The 16,046-nt window shown below is 53.7% G+C and overlaps 1 protein-coding gene across 1 annotated transcript; it reads right to left on the bottom strand.

Moving 5' to 3' along the window:
* Positions 1-1,268: 1,268 nt before the first annotated feature.
* On the bottom strand, positions 1,269-16,046 carry EEF1A2 (eukaryotic translation elongation factor 1 alpha 2). The gene is made up of 8 exons (XM_064391117.1): positions 15,733-16,046; positions 14,043-14,266; positions 9,771-9,950; positions 8,488-8,784; positions 4,233-4,383; positions 2,624-2,880; positions 2,302-2,536; positions 1,269-1,616 (listed from the first exon to the last, which is right to left on the bottom strand). Exons 2-8 carry the CDS (start codon positions 14,184-14,186, stop codon positions 1,489-1,491), a joined length of 1,392 nt encoding a protein of 463 aa, XP_064247187.1. The 5' UTR covers positions 14,187-14,266; positions 15,733-16,046; the 3' UTR covers positions 1,269-1,488.

Genomic DNA, 16,046 nt, shown 5'->3' with positions numbered 1-16,046 from the left:
CTGTAATTCAGCTGCATGTCAGCTCCTCGAGTCTCTGCCTGGGGACACTCAGCACTGCAGAGCATCAGATGCTAATTAGGATCATTAAGGGCTTTGTGATACAAACAGTAATGATGATGCTGGTGCCTCTGGAGCTCTCCTGGGAAGGGCCTAGCATGATGCTGCCCTTCAAGAGACGTGTAGGGCCATCTGTTCCCAGCACTGGCTCCTCCTGGACGCCGAGTCATGGGCACAGACAAGCTCAGGATGCCCCAGCACGCTGCTAATGCCTCCTTCAGGGAGGAAATATCCCTTGGAAACATCCCTGGAATGATGTAGTGGAAGCACAACTCTCACACCACCTCCCTCCTTCTCTCTGCCCCATTGTATCACCCACAGCTCCTCCTCACACTCAGTGCTCCCACTCAGACCCCTCACAGCTCCTGGCTGGGGCTTTCTGGTCAATCCCAACCACTCAGCAACCACAACCCTTTGGACTGGGGCAGCTGCACTGGGTGGAGCTGGGAGAGCTGCACACCTTGCCTGGGACTGCAAGATTGTGATGGGAGTCAAGACACTGCCCTGGCTGAAGACCATGAGTTTTGGGGCTTCTTGTGAGACCTGAGTCATGTCTGGGCTTCAGTCAGGAAGAAATGTTTCTGTTGTGTTGTTTGGAAAGGGCTGGGGATCCACCATGCGTGAGGCAGAGCAGCATGTGGGGAGAGAAGGCAGTCTCAGTCACAGCTCCCAAAATGATGGGGAATGACAAAGACCCAAAGTGATGCTGCTCACCCTTACAGAGACATGGGGTGCCTTATTTTCCTTTCTTTCAGTGGCATAACTCTGGGAGCTCAATTTAAGCCTGTTTTGCATGAAAAAATATAATAAAGACCCTGAACAATTATTTTAGAATCTTGAGTAGAGCCTCAAAACTGCTGTGAGAGTGGAGCCTCAAAACTGCTGTGAGAGCTGCTGCTGCTTCAGGCTGGGGGAATCACCCAGGTGAAGGGATGCAAGTTGGGGAAGGGCTGAGTGCTGCCTGACACCCTGAATATGGGCTCCCAACATCCTCCTTCCTCCTTATTTCCATCCCCGCCCCTCCTGTGCCCATCCCCACCACCTACTCTAAGTGAGACTACACAACGCCCAGGCAAACCAGCCCCTTTCAGTAACAGATGCACACACACACAGCTCCACACTTTTTGGGTTGGTTGGTTTGGTTTTTTTTAGGGGAGGGGGGATTTGTCTGGTTTTGGTTTGGTTTTTTTTTGTTTTTTTTTTCCACTGTGGATGTTGTACCAGTTTTATTGGTAAAATTAACATGAAGCCTCACAAACGCTGGAACATGCTTTTCCTTTTAAAGAATTTCCACTGGACCTTAATGGTGAGCATCCAGTCGTTGACATATAAACTCTTACAAGCTGATGTGCACACGTGCGCCCGGGGGAGTCGGTGGCAGCGTCCTGGTGTCAGGGATGGTTTCTGCGCGATGCACTGGGAGCCCACGATTCATTTGCCAGCCTTCTGGGCCTTCTGGGCAGACTTGGTGACTTTCCCAGCCCCACCACTCTTCTTCTCCACGTTCTTGATGACGCCCACGGCCACGGTCTGCCGCATGTCACGGACAGCGAAGCGGCCTGAGGGACAGACAGAGGAGGAATGCCAGTGAGACACCGAGGCTGAGCTCTCTGGGAGGGTCATGGTGGGATCTACACACCCCTACTCATGGTGCCGTGTGTTATCCCTGCCCTTGTCCTGCAGGGACAAGCCCTGAGCTATCAACCCTGGCCAGTCCTGGTGCTCCCCTCTATTTAAAATACTGTATTTTAAATTTAAACCCCATTTCTCCTCTGCAAGCTCTCAGCACTGCTAAAGCTTCCAGATATGCAACATCAGCCTGGTCTAGCTGAAGGTGTATCTGCCTGTGGCAGGGGGGTGGAACAAGATGGCCTTTAATGTCACTTTCAATCCAAATTGTCCTAGACCTCAAGCATGGCACTTCCCTGCATTAAAAGGTGGCCTCCACTGAGCAAACATCCTACTTTCTTCTCCTGACCAGTTGTTTTAGAGCAGAGAGGAGGAAATATTTCTGTGTTCAGAAACTATCACAGTTTAGAAAACATAAAGGAAAGGTCTTGTTGCTCCCACAGGGAAAACCCAGCATTTGCAAACCCAGCTCAGCAGCACATGGGGGAGCAAAAAAACCATCCTCAGCTCCCTCCCCATCTAGCTGGAAGAAGCTCAGCATGTCTGGGGTGAGCTCAGCACCCACAGAGCCCTCATGCTCCTCCACAGGAGACCTCCAAAGAGCCATTCCCTTACCAAGGGGTGGGTACTGGGAGAAGCTCTCCACACACATGGGCTTGCCAGGGATCATCTCCACGATGGCTGCATCACCCGACTTCAGGGACTTGGGGTTGTCCTCCAGCTTCTTGCCGGAGCGCCGGTCGATCTTCTCCTTCAGCTCGGCGAACTTGCAGGCGATATGTGCGGTGTGGCAGTCGATGACGGGCGAGTAGCCAGCACTGATCTGGCCAGGGTGGTTCAGGATGATCACCTGAGGGACAGAGCAGCGTCACGGCAGGGCTGGGAGCTGGGGGGTGGTGGCAAGGCAGGCGTGGTGGCACCGAGAAGCCCCGCTCACCTGAGACGTGAACTGCGCCGCCTCCTGCGGCGGGTCCGACTTGCTGTCCCCGCAGACGTTGCCGCGGCGGATGTCCTTCACCGAGACGTTCTTCACGTTGAAGCCGACGTTATCACCAGGCAGAGCCTCGCTCAGGGCCTCGTGGTGCATCTCCACGGATTTCACCTCAGTGGTGATGTTCACAGGGGCAAAGGTGACCACCATGCCGGGCCGCAGGATTCCGGTCTCCACTCGGCCCACGGGAACTGTGCCAATCCCTGCAGAGACAAGGACAGAGTGCAACAAAACTCCATCTGCTTGGTATATCCCTGGGCCAGAACCTGGATTGAGCAAAAGCAAGATTTCTCCACCTGTTGGCACAAAGGACATGTTTGCTCCTTACCCAAAGCCCCAAGTTTTCAGCAGATCAACACTGGGATCTTGAAAATCACTATGAGTCCACCCTTCCTACTCAAAGCTCTTTTAAATAAAGTAACCCATAGTCAGAAAGTCCTGAGCAAGCTGCATGTCCCAAAACTTCTTCTCCTGGAGCAGCTGTGGCATCTCCTGCATGGAGAACTGGACATCCCAGCATGTGTGCAACAACACTGTCCACACCACCAGCTGTGACAGAGAATAAGGGTGGCTCATTAAGTGCTGGGATCTTTTTACCCTGTGTCACCAGGAGATGTTGGGAAAATTCCCCTTTGGAGGCAGGTGAAGAATGATTGAGAGAAAAAACATTGAAAAGAGACCGAAGAGGTTGGCTGGACCCATCTGCTCCTCCATATCCACCCTGCTGCCTCCACCTCCACTCTTCCCACAGTGTCTCTCCTCCACAAGGACTTGCCTCCCAGTAAAACCAGATCCCTTTGCCCCAGCTGAGTTAGGGGATGACACAGACCTGCTCACCACCTTTCATGTCCACTGCAAACAACAGCAGCCTGCATTAAAAACACAGCTAAAATCCCACATTCAACCCCTGCAGTACATGTGTCCTTGGAAAAGGGTGGGAAAGAGCTGGAAAAGTCTGTGCCCGCCTGAGCCAGCAGCCAGGGAGTCAGCAGTGCTGTCCACTTATGCCAGCAGGTCAGAGAGCTCACGGGGTATTTATAGCTGAGCAAAGTGTCCCCATCACCTCTCCAGAGGGAAGGGGACACGCGTCAGCCATGGTGCTCCCTGCCTGGCTGGCACAGCTCAGCAGGAGGAGGTGCCAGTGATGGACACCAGCATTTGGGAAGCTCGGGCAGGTTACAGCCAAGCTGCCATGCACCAGCTGCAGTGGCCCTCCCTGCTGGTCTTGTCTCTCACCTGGGTCACAGAATGTTGCCTGGCCAGCCATGACCTCTGGGACACACAAATTTGCAGCCACTTTGGCATCAGGTGTTCCCTGGGGGAGAGCTCACAAACCTGCTGCTCCTCTCTGGTCCCTGGGCACCTTTGGGCATGTTCACCTCAATCCCAGACAGCCCAAGCTCAAATGGGGTTTTTGCCCTGGAGCTACCACTCTTTTCTCCATCGTTATCTCTGAAGAGTCAAATCCCCCCAGCTTCCCAACACCTGGAAATGTCATTCCCAAATTTCTGTGGAATGAAGACTCCAGTTAAGGCAGAGGAGTGTCAAGGCTCACCTCCAATCTTGTAGACATCCTGGAGGGGCAGGCGCAGGGGTTTGTCTGTGGGGCGGGTCGGGGGCAGGATGGTGTCCAGGGCCTCCAACAGGGACACCCCACTGGCGTTGCCTTCTTTGCGCTCCACCTTCCAGCCTTTGAACCAAGGCATCTGGGAAGAGAGCAGCAACAGAGAGCCATAGAATCAGGATAGCTTGGATTGGATGGGACCTTAATGACCATCGTGTTCCATCCCTCTGCCACGAGCAGGAACACCTTCCACGAGACCAGATTGCTCCAAGGCCCATCCAACCTGGCCTTCAACACTTCCAACATGCCCTGAGTGTGCCTGTCCTCAGCACCCAGAGGTAAACACCAGGACAACATCCATAATGTCAATCCTGCCACGTCCTGGCTTTACCAGGGCACTGGGGAGCTCCTTCCACTCCACCATCCCTGCAGGTTTATCTGCTCCCTCTGCTCAACCTGCCTCTGTCTCTTCTAGACATGAGCAAAACATCCATTAACAGGAGAAAAAGGATGGAAGTGGTTAAAGCCGGCAAACTCACATCCCCCACTTCCAACACCAACCCCTGGGCACTGCAGCAGCTCAGCTGCCTGGATCCCACCCTCCAGGAATGCTGCCTCCAGCACAGAGACCACGGGGTCTGCAGCTAAGTACCAGCTCCAAAGTGCTCAACCTTCAGTCCTGGGGTCCAAGCTTCTCCAAGACAAGTCCCAGAGATGCTTCTCCCCACTCACTCCTGATATCACCCTGCCAGGGTCTGGATTCTAAACCCTGGCTTGGGAGGATGCTGCAAACCCAGCTGCCAAGAGACAGGATTGCTTTTCACAGATGTTCCCTTCTCTTGCCCTAAAGTGGCTTTTGAAACTAAAAATTGCCCAGAAAAGAGGCAGAGAGGGGTGGAAATGTGCTCAGGTACCATGGTTAAATGCAGGGAACTGCAGTGCTTTATTGGGGTGATAGTGCACATCTGGAAACTGTAGCAACACCTGTAGCTTGCCGGAAAGAAAAATTTAGTCCAGGGTCTGAGAAAACCCCAACACAACAAGCAGAGGTCAGAGTCTGCAAGGCCATTCCCCTGCCTCTGCACAGAGAGGGTTAGACAGTATTTTCGCATTCTAATGTCAAATGCTTCCTGCGTGTCCCAAATCCATCACATATTCTGCGGATGTGGCTTTTTTCCCTTAGCACCAGCACCGGTGTCACAGTGCAGTGGGCATGGGGGGCTGGGGTGAAGCAAGACCCCCAAAGTGCCCCCAGCTTCACAGCCATCCCTGCAGGATGTGGCTATGCCAAGTCTGGTTTCCTATCCTGCAATCTGCACCAGCTTTGGGAAGGAGAGAGGGAAAGACAGGATGCAGCCAGGGAACTCAGCTTGCATCCAAAGCATCCAAGTCAGCCCCCTCAGAGGGTCACGTCTGACACCACTTGTCTTTCTTGGTGGCAGTGGCAGGAGGAGCCTGGGGACACTTTTGCAGTGGGTTCTTCCCAGGGCACTGCAGCTCTCGCCGTGCAGCCAGACCCAGAGCCAAACACAGCTTGGCAAAATGAAGACTCCATCCAGGCAGTGAGGGAGCCTCATGTTGTGCAGGATGACTCAGACCTTCCCCATTCTGCTGTTGCATGGCCCAAACGCCAGGCAGGGACCTGTGCCAACAGCTGCCTGGTGGCCACCTGCCCACAGGCTCTGCTCTCGAGGATGATGGCCACCAAGTGCCCACAGCTCCTGTCCTTGTGTCCCACACAGCTCTGCACACAGGAAGATAACAACCTCTGCCCATGACACCTGGCTGTCAGAGCTGTCTCCCTCTCCAGGGGATTTCTGACATGCCAAGAATCAGGCAAAGATGAAGGTGGACACCTTCTGGGAACAAATCTCTGCAAAACTTCAGCATGGCCTCAGGGTGAAAAGCATCTGCAAAGCGTGGTTTGTGCTGCCTCCTATGGCCACACAAATAAAACCTCTGTCAGGTATTCCCCAAATCTGCCCCCAAACAATAATTCCTACTCCACCACTCCTATGGCAAAAGCAGAATCTGACCAAATCCTGCAGGGAGACAGGCTCCAGCTCCCAAAATAACAGCTGAGCTCCAGCTCTGTAACACTCAAAGTTTATTTTACAGAGCAGCCACCTTTCCCTGATTTTGCTCAGCCCATGAGCAGCTCAACACCCCCCCACACACACCCCAGTGTTGAGGCTGCAGCCCCAGGCAACCACACCAGAGACTGGGAGTGTTTGGGTTGCAGCATCCCATGGGGTGAAAATCTCCCATACCACGAGGAATGGCCCCATTCTGCCAGCTGGAGCATCACAAAGCTGCTTCACAGAACACCCCACTTCCCAAAAAGCTCTCCAGTGCCAAACTTTGATGGAAGCACAGCCCAGCTGTCATCTTTTCAGTTGGCCTTGGGATTCTGTGCAACAGGGCTGTGGGCTGGAGTCTCCCACACAGAGCCAGTTCCAGCCTGACGTACCACCACACCCCCCTTGCTCAGAGGCACAGGAGCTGCAGGGACATCATGGCTCTAATCCCCACTTTCTGATAAGTCCCCTGACAGACAGACAAGTCACTTGACTGCCTTGTGCTTCAAGTGAAACCTGTCCAGAAATTACAAGTGAAAATAATCTGAGCTTTTTCAGGAGAGGAAAGAGAGAAGAGACATCTACACCAGGTTCCTGCTTAAGCTTTCCCAGAGATGGTGCAATATGAGGAGGAGGAGTCTGTCCCTCAACCCTCTCCAGAAGAGCTCATGCTCTTCCAGACCAGGCCAGGTTTTCTTCCCAATTCCCTAGGAGCCAGCTGGTTCCTTAGGACAAAGAAGAGAGTTGTTTCATCCCCTGCATTCTCTCAGGCAGCACATCACATTGGGAACCTGTCCCAAGACCCCTCTGGAGGAAGGGGGCCACAGAGCCCCTCCTGCTCCATGCCTCCCCTCTGCTGCCTATTTATAGGAGAATTGTTCAGGATCATCTTCCCAGCCCAGCAGCTGCTGACATTTGGAGCCTGCCTGATTTAAGGCACTCAGGATCCACGGGGCTGGGTTTGGCATGGCCGTGGCTGACCTTTATCCCAGCTCTGCTCCTCAGGGAACAGGAATCTCCCAAGCACCCCAACAATTCCTTCCTTCCAAGCCATCCTAAGTGAGCTGCCCTTCCTGTGCAGGGCAGGAGCTGTGTTTCATGTCTGTGTGAGTTTGCATTGCAGCACTCCCCTTCCTCAGGCTGTGATCCCTGACCTCCCTCGCTTGCTGCTGGACTCATGGATTGCTTCAGTCATCACAGAGCCCTGCCCTAATCCACAGGTGATGTCCTGAAGTCCCCGTAAGCATCAAATTTCCCATTGGTTTCACAAGAGATTCCTGGGGTGTCTGATCTGAGCAACTTGCTCAAGGTCACACAGAAGTCACCAGGAGAGCAGGGACCTTCCTCTGGCCAGAACTTTACAGCCCCTCATTTCTTTAAAAGACTAACCCTGAGGTAGCTTTTTCTTCAACAAAACCAGTGTCAGAATAGTTATGGGCAGCCTGTCTGCCAAAAACCTCCATCCTTCTTAAGCTCTTCTTTCTGGTGTATGAAATGATGGCACGGGCCCACCCAGAGCACCCTGCCTTTGCCCTCCCACCATCCCCATCACAGAGAGTAAAAACCAACTGGAAAAGGAGCAGCCTCAAATGGATGCTCTAGGGAACTGTGGTTTTGGCACGGGAAACCTGTTATTTCCTGGAGAAAACACCACCTGGGGGAGTGAGACCCCAGCACTGGAAGAGGAGGTTTGGCCACCGCAGTGACACAGCATTGATGGGAAAGGGGAGCTAAGACCCAGCACGAGGGAGCTCAGCTGTACTGTGGGAGCTGCTCCAAGCCTGACCCCAGATTGTGTTACTCCCCTCAGAAACAATGCCCTGAAAACACACCCGCTGCTCCTGCTGAGAGTGACAATTGCTGCTCTAATGTCACCACGAGTTCTGACAAGGCCAAACTTCAAATCCCGGCCCAGAATCAAAGCCAGACAGATCATCTCCTGAGGATGCTCATGTTAACTGCTGGGGTGCCTGGGCTGTGCACAGCACCCATGAGCAGTGAGCCCATCCAGCCTGCCCAGGGCCAAGCAGAGCCCCATGACACATCATCTGCTGCCAGCACGGTGTGCACAACGTGTGCATGAAATGCTTGCAGAGCATGGAGTTCATCTTCAGCCCGGGTCAGGATCCTCAGGGTGGGGAGAGAAGTGTAACACAAGGCACACTTACATTGGGAGAGGGCTCCAGCATGTTGTCTCCATGCCAGCCCGAGATGGGCACGAAGGGAACTGTGGCTGGGTTGTAGCCGATCTTCTTGATGTAGGCGCTGACCTCCTTGACGATCTCGTCGTAGCGTTTCTCGCTGTAGGGGGGCTCTGTGGAATCCATCTTGTTGATGCCCACGATGAGCTGCTTCACCCCCAGGGTGTAAGCCAGCAGGGCGTGCTCGCGGGTCTGCCCGTTCTTGGAGATGCCAGCTTCAAATTCACCCACACCGGCAGCGACGATCAGGACAGCACAGTCAGCCTGGGGGAGAGAGCAAGGGAATTGCTGCACAGCCCTGGTGACACCTCAAGGGCTTTGGGGGAGTCACTGATGACCCCCTGCCAGCTGCTGATCTGCCTTAAAAGTGACCCAGTTGTGCTATTTCAGACTTGCCAACCCCACATGGTTCTGCATTGTGGGTGGGAAACCAGTGTGGATCCCTCTTGGATGCAGGACTCTGACCAGGACCTCATCTTGATAATCAACAGACAAGGTTTTATCTAAAACCCTACCCAAGTCCTGCAAAAAAACCTCCCTGGGTGATGGGTGTGACTCCAGCTATGGAAAGTATTCCCCAGATTACTTTTGTACCAAAACGCACAGCGGAAGCTGCCTGGGTTTGGCAGAAAGCCATGCCCAGCCCAACTGGTACCTTAATGGAAATCTCACTGGGCATGTATTGGGGTTCACCCAGCACCCACCAGTCACAGGGAGATGCAGGAATATCCTACTATGCAATGAGGGGAAACCACCCTACTCAGGAAAGTTAGGCCATTGGGTTTGGCAATATAATGTGGGACAAAGACAGCTGTTTTGAGGAAAAGGAAGGAGAAAAGATCTGTGGAGCCTCCTTTGTCCAATAAAACCTAGTTGATTGCTGTTAGTTTCTTGTATATCTCATTTGGCTGAGTTTAAAAGAGTGTGGAGATGCCCTCACACAAAGGCCTGTAGCTCACAGCATCCCAGCTCCCAGGCAGGCCACATCATCCCTCCTTCTCATGTGGGTGGAGAAACCACCTCTTTGTCCCCAAAGACACCCTTTCTCCCAGACACGCAGGGAGGTGCAGGACCATGGTGTGCTGGGTCCCCTGGTGCCACCCAGTCCCTTGGAACACTCCTCCATGTCTGCTCTCTCAACTCCCCACCTCCAAAAGGACTCCAACAGCACCTGCACGACCCCGAGCTTGTGAACGCCCCTCAGCCTCCCCCCTCCAGCAGCCCCCCATGCCCCGGGCCCCATCTCTCACCTGGGAGGTGCCGGTGATCATGTTCTTGATGAAGTCCCTGTGGCCAGGGGCGTCAATGATGGTGATGTAGTACTTGGTGGTCTCAAACTTCCACAGCGAGATGTCGATGGTGATGCCACGCTCGCGCTCGGCCTTCAGCTTGTCCAGCACCCAGGCGTATTTGAAGGACCCCTTCCCCATCTGACCAACACAGAGGCAAGAACTAGTGAGAAACCCGAGCCCACAGCACTGGTGAGGGGCTCCCACCCTCCAGGGCACTTCCCAAGCTCACACAGGGTCACGCTGCAAACACTTAAAAATAAAATTCCCTAAATTCAGGATTGGTTGGTGGTCTATTTATTAAAAAATACAGGTGAAAGGAGATACTGTTCTCAACATGTTCCTCAACAGGATGCAGGAGAGGCTGGAAGAAGAGCCATGAAGTGAATTTGTGAGTGGGGCTGGGTGGGCAGGACCTGGACGCAGCAACCCATGAGGTCTCCTAAATGAAACACCATGGTTCTGCACTGCTGATGGGAAATCCTGTACAGAAACATGGAAAGCTGCTTCTTGTAACACTAAATGTCTCTGAGAGGACATTTATATACTTATCCCATTTCCTAATGCTAATGGAGTTATTGAAAAATGTCTGTTTATGAGATTTATTTTATTTCATGGTTTCACAGAGATGCACACACAGGGACGTGGTCTAGTGCAGGTTGGACTCGATGATCTTGGAGGGCTTTTCCAACCTCAATGATTCCCTGATTCTGTGATTTTAATCCATGACTCAGACCTGTGAGGCAGCTGGTTAGTGGGAAAGGGCATTGCTACATGAGTGAGCCCAAAACCGGCAGGGGTGGAATGGGTTAAAAGAAAATGAAATGAGAGATGGTTGCTACGAGCAGAATAGAAACGTGATTGATTTTTGCCACAGAGTGTGCAAATTCACAGGAAAAGCTACTGTGAGCTGCAGCCAGACCAACTGTCGTTGCCAAATGGCCAAAATCTCAGCCAACATTGTAATGCAGGAAATCACGCTGGGGGAGATTAGCTCCAGTAAATCCTTCTGCCCTGTGATAAAGCACATTCCCTGGTAAAGCCACAGGGGCACTTCTGGGAGGCCTTCTCCTTTGGGCTGGAGCCCTTTGACGTCACTGCACCAGGGAGAGCTGGATTTCCCTCCAGCGTGGAGATCGTGGTCCCAGCCTGAGCTGGGATCCTGCCAAGGTGGAGATGGGGCAGGACAAACCCACCCTTGCTGACCATGCTGTGAGCTGGGCAGTCAGGGGAGCTTGGCCAAAGCAAGGGGTTAAAATGGGCTGCAGCCATCAGCTCTTGGCCTCAGATAGAAGGAGGTTTTAAGGTAGAGAAAGAAATTTAGGTCATTTGCAGATGATTTAATGGTCTCCTATTGTTATGCAAGGCCAGAGCTGTGATACCCTCCTTCCATTAATCCATCCATCCATCCATCCATCCATCCATCCATCCATCCATCCATCCATCTCCTGCAATCCCAGTTTCTTCTGGCCCACTATCAATCACCAGTCAGAGGGAAGCACTTCCCAGTGGCAGGTACTGAACACTCCAGTGATGAGCCCCCCCAGGAAAGAGAACACAGCATCCCATCCAAACCTGCCCTGCCCACACCATGCCTGGGGGCTGCTCTGCTCCATCTCCCACACTCCAGCCCTGTTCCCAGCCAGCACAAGGAATTAATGGTGACAGCCTGTTTCATAACAGCTGAGTGCTGCGATGACTTTGCAGCTTGCTCCGGAGGATTAAGGGCAAAATCCTAAAGCCAGGGGCAAGATTTCCCCTCCTCAGAGGGGACGCCAGGTCGAGGAGGTGATGCACCATCTCTGCTGGGAAGCTGGGAGCTCTCACTGGCATGGAAAAATCCAGAATCAAGTCTCTGCTCCTGAGCATCTTCCTGACCCTGGATTTAGCAAGGGGGGAGAGGAGGAGCTTGGAGGTTTTTAGATTCACAAAATGGTTTGGGTTGGAAAAGACCTCAAAGATTGTCTCATTCCAACCCCCCTGCCATGGACAGGGGCACCTTCTACTAGACCAGGTTGCTCCAAATTCCATCCAGCTTGGCCTTGAACATTTCCAGGGATGGAACCAGTTTAACCCTTTCCAGCATGCACATCAAACTCCCCCTTCCCAGGGAACAGGGAGGAGTCCTCAGAGTGCACTCATTTACTGCTGGAAATGGAGACACAGCAGGGAATGGTGCATTTGTGCATTGCATTAATAATGGGCTCTTCTCGGGCAGGAGGTCAATCAGCACATCCCACAGCCTCTTCCCCATCAGCTGCCTCCCTTCTGGATGGGGAAACTGAGGCACACAGCAGACCCCTGGCTCTCCCAGGGCAGCTGAGTGGGAATCAGCACCTTCTTGCCACCAGCCATGTCCACACACACAACCAGCTGCTCATCACGTGTGAGACCCCCCCAGAGCTCGGCATCACACGTAACGTGAAGACAAATGAGATCCTTTATTTAGCAAACAGTTTTCCTCCTTTCACGGGGTGTATTCAGTTACCCAGGGCTGGTGTTGAAAAACCCAGGGTATTATCTAGCTCTGCACAATACCTTCCCTGTTCAGTGCCAGAAATAGCCTGAATTTCCCTCATCGAACCCCAGTGGAGGGACAGCTTTCTATTTGAAGACCAAAAATACTGATTATTTAATTTTTTTTTTAAACAGAACAACTCTTCTTTCAGAGATGCTGTTACCTCTGCCCTTGAATCTAAAGGAAAAAAGGAGAGAAATCCTCTCTCTTTTATCTTAAATAAAATTACAGGCCCTGGGTTTTTTTTTTTGGTTGGCCTTTTGGGTGCACGCAGGCCTCCATTTCCTGTGAATGCCACCTAATGGAAGCAAACCCTTCCCCAGCCCTGCATCAGAAAATGGAGTCTGTAAGCTCAGTCAATAGGCTATTAATAGCAGCCTCCGGTGCCCGCGGATCCTGGCAAGTCAGTGAAAGTGCCTGTTCAATTAAAATCACTGCAATCACATCGACGACAACCTTACCATGCCTTATCTGATCTTATAGGCAAAGGGGGGGAACTTGTGGAAGGATATCAACAAGCATTTTAAACCAGGGGAGAGGGATCATTTTGTATTAAGGGAGAGGCTCTTTGGCTTAAGGATGCAAAAAAAAGGCTGAAAGTGAGGCAGGAAAATAAGGGATTTAGCTCAGATGTTATCGGCAAATGAAAGAGGTTAAGACAGATAGCAAAATGTGAAATCAAAAGTGGCAGCTCTGGAAATCCCTTTTTTTTTTTTTTCTTTTTTTTTTTTTTTGTTTTTTGTCAATGAAATGTGAGATTTCACCAGAAAAAAAAAAAAAAAAAAAAAAGGCGGGATATCTGCATTCCCAGAGCGATGACGACAAGCCATCTTCTGAGTGACAGGAGCTGCCCTATGGATAACACAGCCAGGCTGTTCCTGGCTCACCCACCTCTCTAGAATTTACCATCATTAATTTCTCAGCACTCCCAATTAACATTTTTCCTCCCAAGACTGTTTCTTCCTCTTTAATCTTGGGGTTTGCCACATTATCGGGTGGTGGTATCGGGTGGTGCTTTGCTGTGTGACAGTTTCTAAATGCATGCACGATAAAATTGTTATAAAATTGCAAGGGTCAAACAAAAGAATTTAACGCCAATGTTCGGATCTCCAGCCAGTTTTCTGTATCATAGGCTGCCAATCACACTACACACCAGACCACCTGCCTGAGGAAAATGGGAATGAGGTTTTTCAACTGGATCAAATGAGGGGTCCAGCTGATGCTGCACCTTGTCCCCAGCAGGCACTGGAAACTGATGCTTCAGACTGAAATTCAGGCAGCCCTGACCCATGCAGTGAGGCATTATCAGGTTTTCCCCCTCATGCACCATATTTAGAAGGAATTTCATGCCTTGAAGCACCACGGTTTGTGGCTTTTCCAGAATCCCAGTGATTACTGCTGGTCCCCTGCCCCATCTTGCAGACCTCGCCGTGCCCCTGCCCTCATTAACAGCCGGCAGCAGGGAGTCCCCAGCTCCGGAAAAGAGGGTGGCGAGCGCCCAAATGGCCTATTTTCCCAAGGCCAGAGAAGTCGGGAAAACCCAGGGGTGCGGGGGGAGAAAAATAGGTGGGAACAAAGGGAGAAATGGCATGTAAGAGAAGGGCAGCACCAGCAGAAGGGGAATATCGCCTGCGGGATACTCGCGGGGATCAGCCTGGAGCATCCCCGCGGGTGGGAATGCGGGGTGGGGGCAGGCTGAGGGGCGGGCTCCTCACCTCGGCAGCCTCCTTCTCAAATTTCTCAATGGTCCGTTTGTCGATGCCCCCGCATTTGTAGATGAGGTGCCCGGTGGTGGTGGATTTCCCAGAGTCCACATGCCCGATGACGACGATGTTGATGTGCGTCTTCTCCTTCCCCATGCTGCTGGGCTACGCGGGGCTGGCCGGGGCGGGCGGCGCTGGGGAGGGCGGTGGGAACGCAGCTGCCTTTTGGGGGGAGGCTGCGGGGGAAGAGCCGGGAGCGTCAAAAGAGCCCCCCTTGTGCCAGCCCCCTCCCAGCCCTTGGGGAAAGGCTGTCCTCCCCTCGCCCCACCTTCCCGCTGGACCATGCGCCCGGGGGTGCCCGGCCTCGTCTGGCAGCTCTGGGTCAGAGCCAGCGTGGCCCCGGAGGAGCCCAGCCGGGCTATTTCGGGCTGCCACGTCCAGCCTCCAAGTCTCGGCAAGACGCCGTTGTTTTTCGGCATCTTGCCCTCCACCGCGGAGACCCCCAGTTCCTCCCAGGGCTACGTCATCGATGCTCGGAAGGTGCCCTTCCTCCCTGGAAAACCTTCCCGACACTCAGGGCTGCTCCCGCTGCCTTCTCGCTCTTTCCAAACCCGAGGGCATCTCCTCCATGCCCTGGGAGGAGCCGAGGGTGCCCGTCCCCCCGGGCTGCCCCCACCGCTCCCCAGCTGGGCACAGTTCAGGTGACAACAGGGTGTCTGCGAAACGGGGCGGACAAAAATAGCCCTCGCCTGCTCCCCCAAGCAGGGCTGGAACAGCGGGGCTGCCCGGGGCTCCTCTGAGCCCGCACTTGGGGGGTTTATTATATTTTGCTGCCGTGAAACTGGATGGAACAGAGGGAGGAGGCTAAAAACGCAAACGGATATATCCGGGGAGCTGTCCTGGCATCTCCCGGCGTTGCCATGGCTCTGCAGCTGCACACAAACCGGGCACAATTAGGAGCTTTAATCTGACGTCTAATAAAATCCAATTTCACGAATGTGCCCGTAGAAGTAAAGGAGGTCAGGAGGAGTTTGCCGCTCTAATAGCGATTCAGTCATGCGGGTGGTAACATTCCCAGCGAGAAGGTTCCCTGGGCAGCAGCAGCGGCGGCTGTCCCGTCCCTCCTGCCCTTGAACCCAGCCAGCCCGGATCTGGCCATTTTGCGGCTCCACGGAGATGCTCGGTCCCGGAGCTCCCACTCCTGGGTGCGGGTCCCTCTCTCCCCCCTGCAGACCCCTGGCACACGGGGGGAGATGCAGGATCGCTCTGGGAATTGGGGATTTTTTTTTTTTTTTTTTAGGAGCGAATAACATCCCTGCCCATGGCCGGGGGATTGGAACGAGATGATCTTTAAGGTCCTTCCAACCCAAATCATTCGAGGATTTTATGATTCTAAAGGCAGGGTGGGGGGAGGGGAGGGGGGAATTGGGGGGGATTATCAGGTTTTCCTCCTCATGCACGACATTTAGAAGGATTTTCACGTCCTGAAGCACCACGGCTGGCGTGCTACTTCCCACCTGCGGGAAGACGCACCTGCGGGACGAAGGAATGGTCCAGCCCCATCCCTTCCCTCCTCAGCCCCAGGGGCTGGCAGCACCCACACACGGGAGGGGGGCACCGATGCCCCGCAGCCCCTGGGGCAGGAGACCCCCCCCGCATCCCCGCTGTCCCCCCCATCCCGCCGGGGTCCCGCAGCTCTTACCGGGGCGGCGGTCGGGGCGGCCAGAGGCTGCCGGCTTGGGCTCCGCCGGCTTTATCTCCGCGGGAGGGGCCCACCTATCGACGGCGGCAGCGCAATGCAGCGGCCCCCCCGCACTACGGCAATGCGGTACCGGGCGGGGGAGGAGGAGGAGGAGGAGGAGGAGGCGCGGGGGGGACGAGGGGAGGAGGAGGACGACGAGGAGGAGGAGGAGGGAGAGGCGGGAGAGACCGGGGACTGGGAGGGAATGTGTAGGGATGGGAAGGAGGTGGAAGGATAAAGGGATGGAGGAGGATGGAGGGATGGGGAAAATGGAC

This window comes from Passer domesticus, chromosome 16 (assembly GCF_036417665.1).
Source record: "Passer domesticus isolate bPasDom1 chromosome 16, bPasDom1.hap1, whole genome shotgun sequence".
NCBI classification, from domain to species: domain Eukaryota; kingdom Metazoa; phylum Chordata; class Aves; order Passeriformes; family Passeridae; genus Passer; species Passer domesticus.
This window is presented reverse-complemented; position numbering and strand designations above follow the sequence as displayed.

Coding starts and splice junctions, on each gene's coding strand:
- EEF1A2 (XM_064391117.1), bottom strand. CDS start 14,186: ATGGGGAAGGAGAAGACGCACATCAACATCGTCGTCATCGGGCATGTG. Junction 9,951..14,042: donor TTGAGAAGGAGGCTGCCGAG/GTGAGGAGCCCG, acceptor TGTGTTGGTCAG/ATGGGGAAGGGGTCCTTCAA. Junction 2,537..2,623: donor CGGCGCAGTTCACGTCTCAG/GTGAGCGGGGCT, acceptor TCTGTCCCTCAG/GTGATCATCCTGAACCACCC.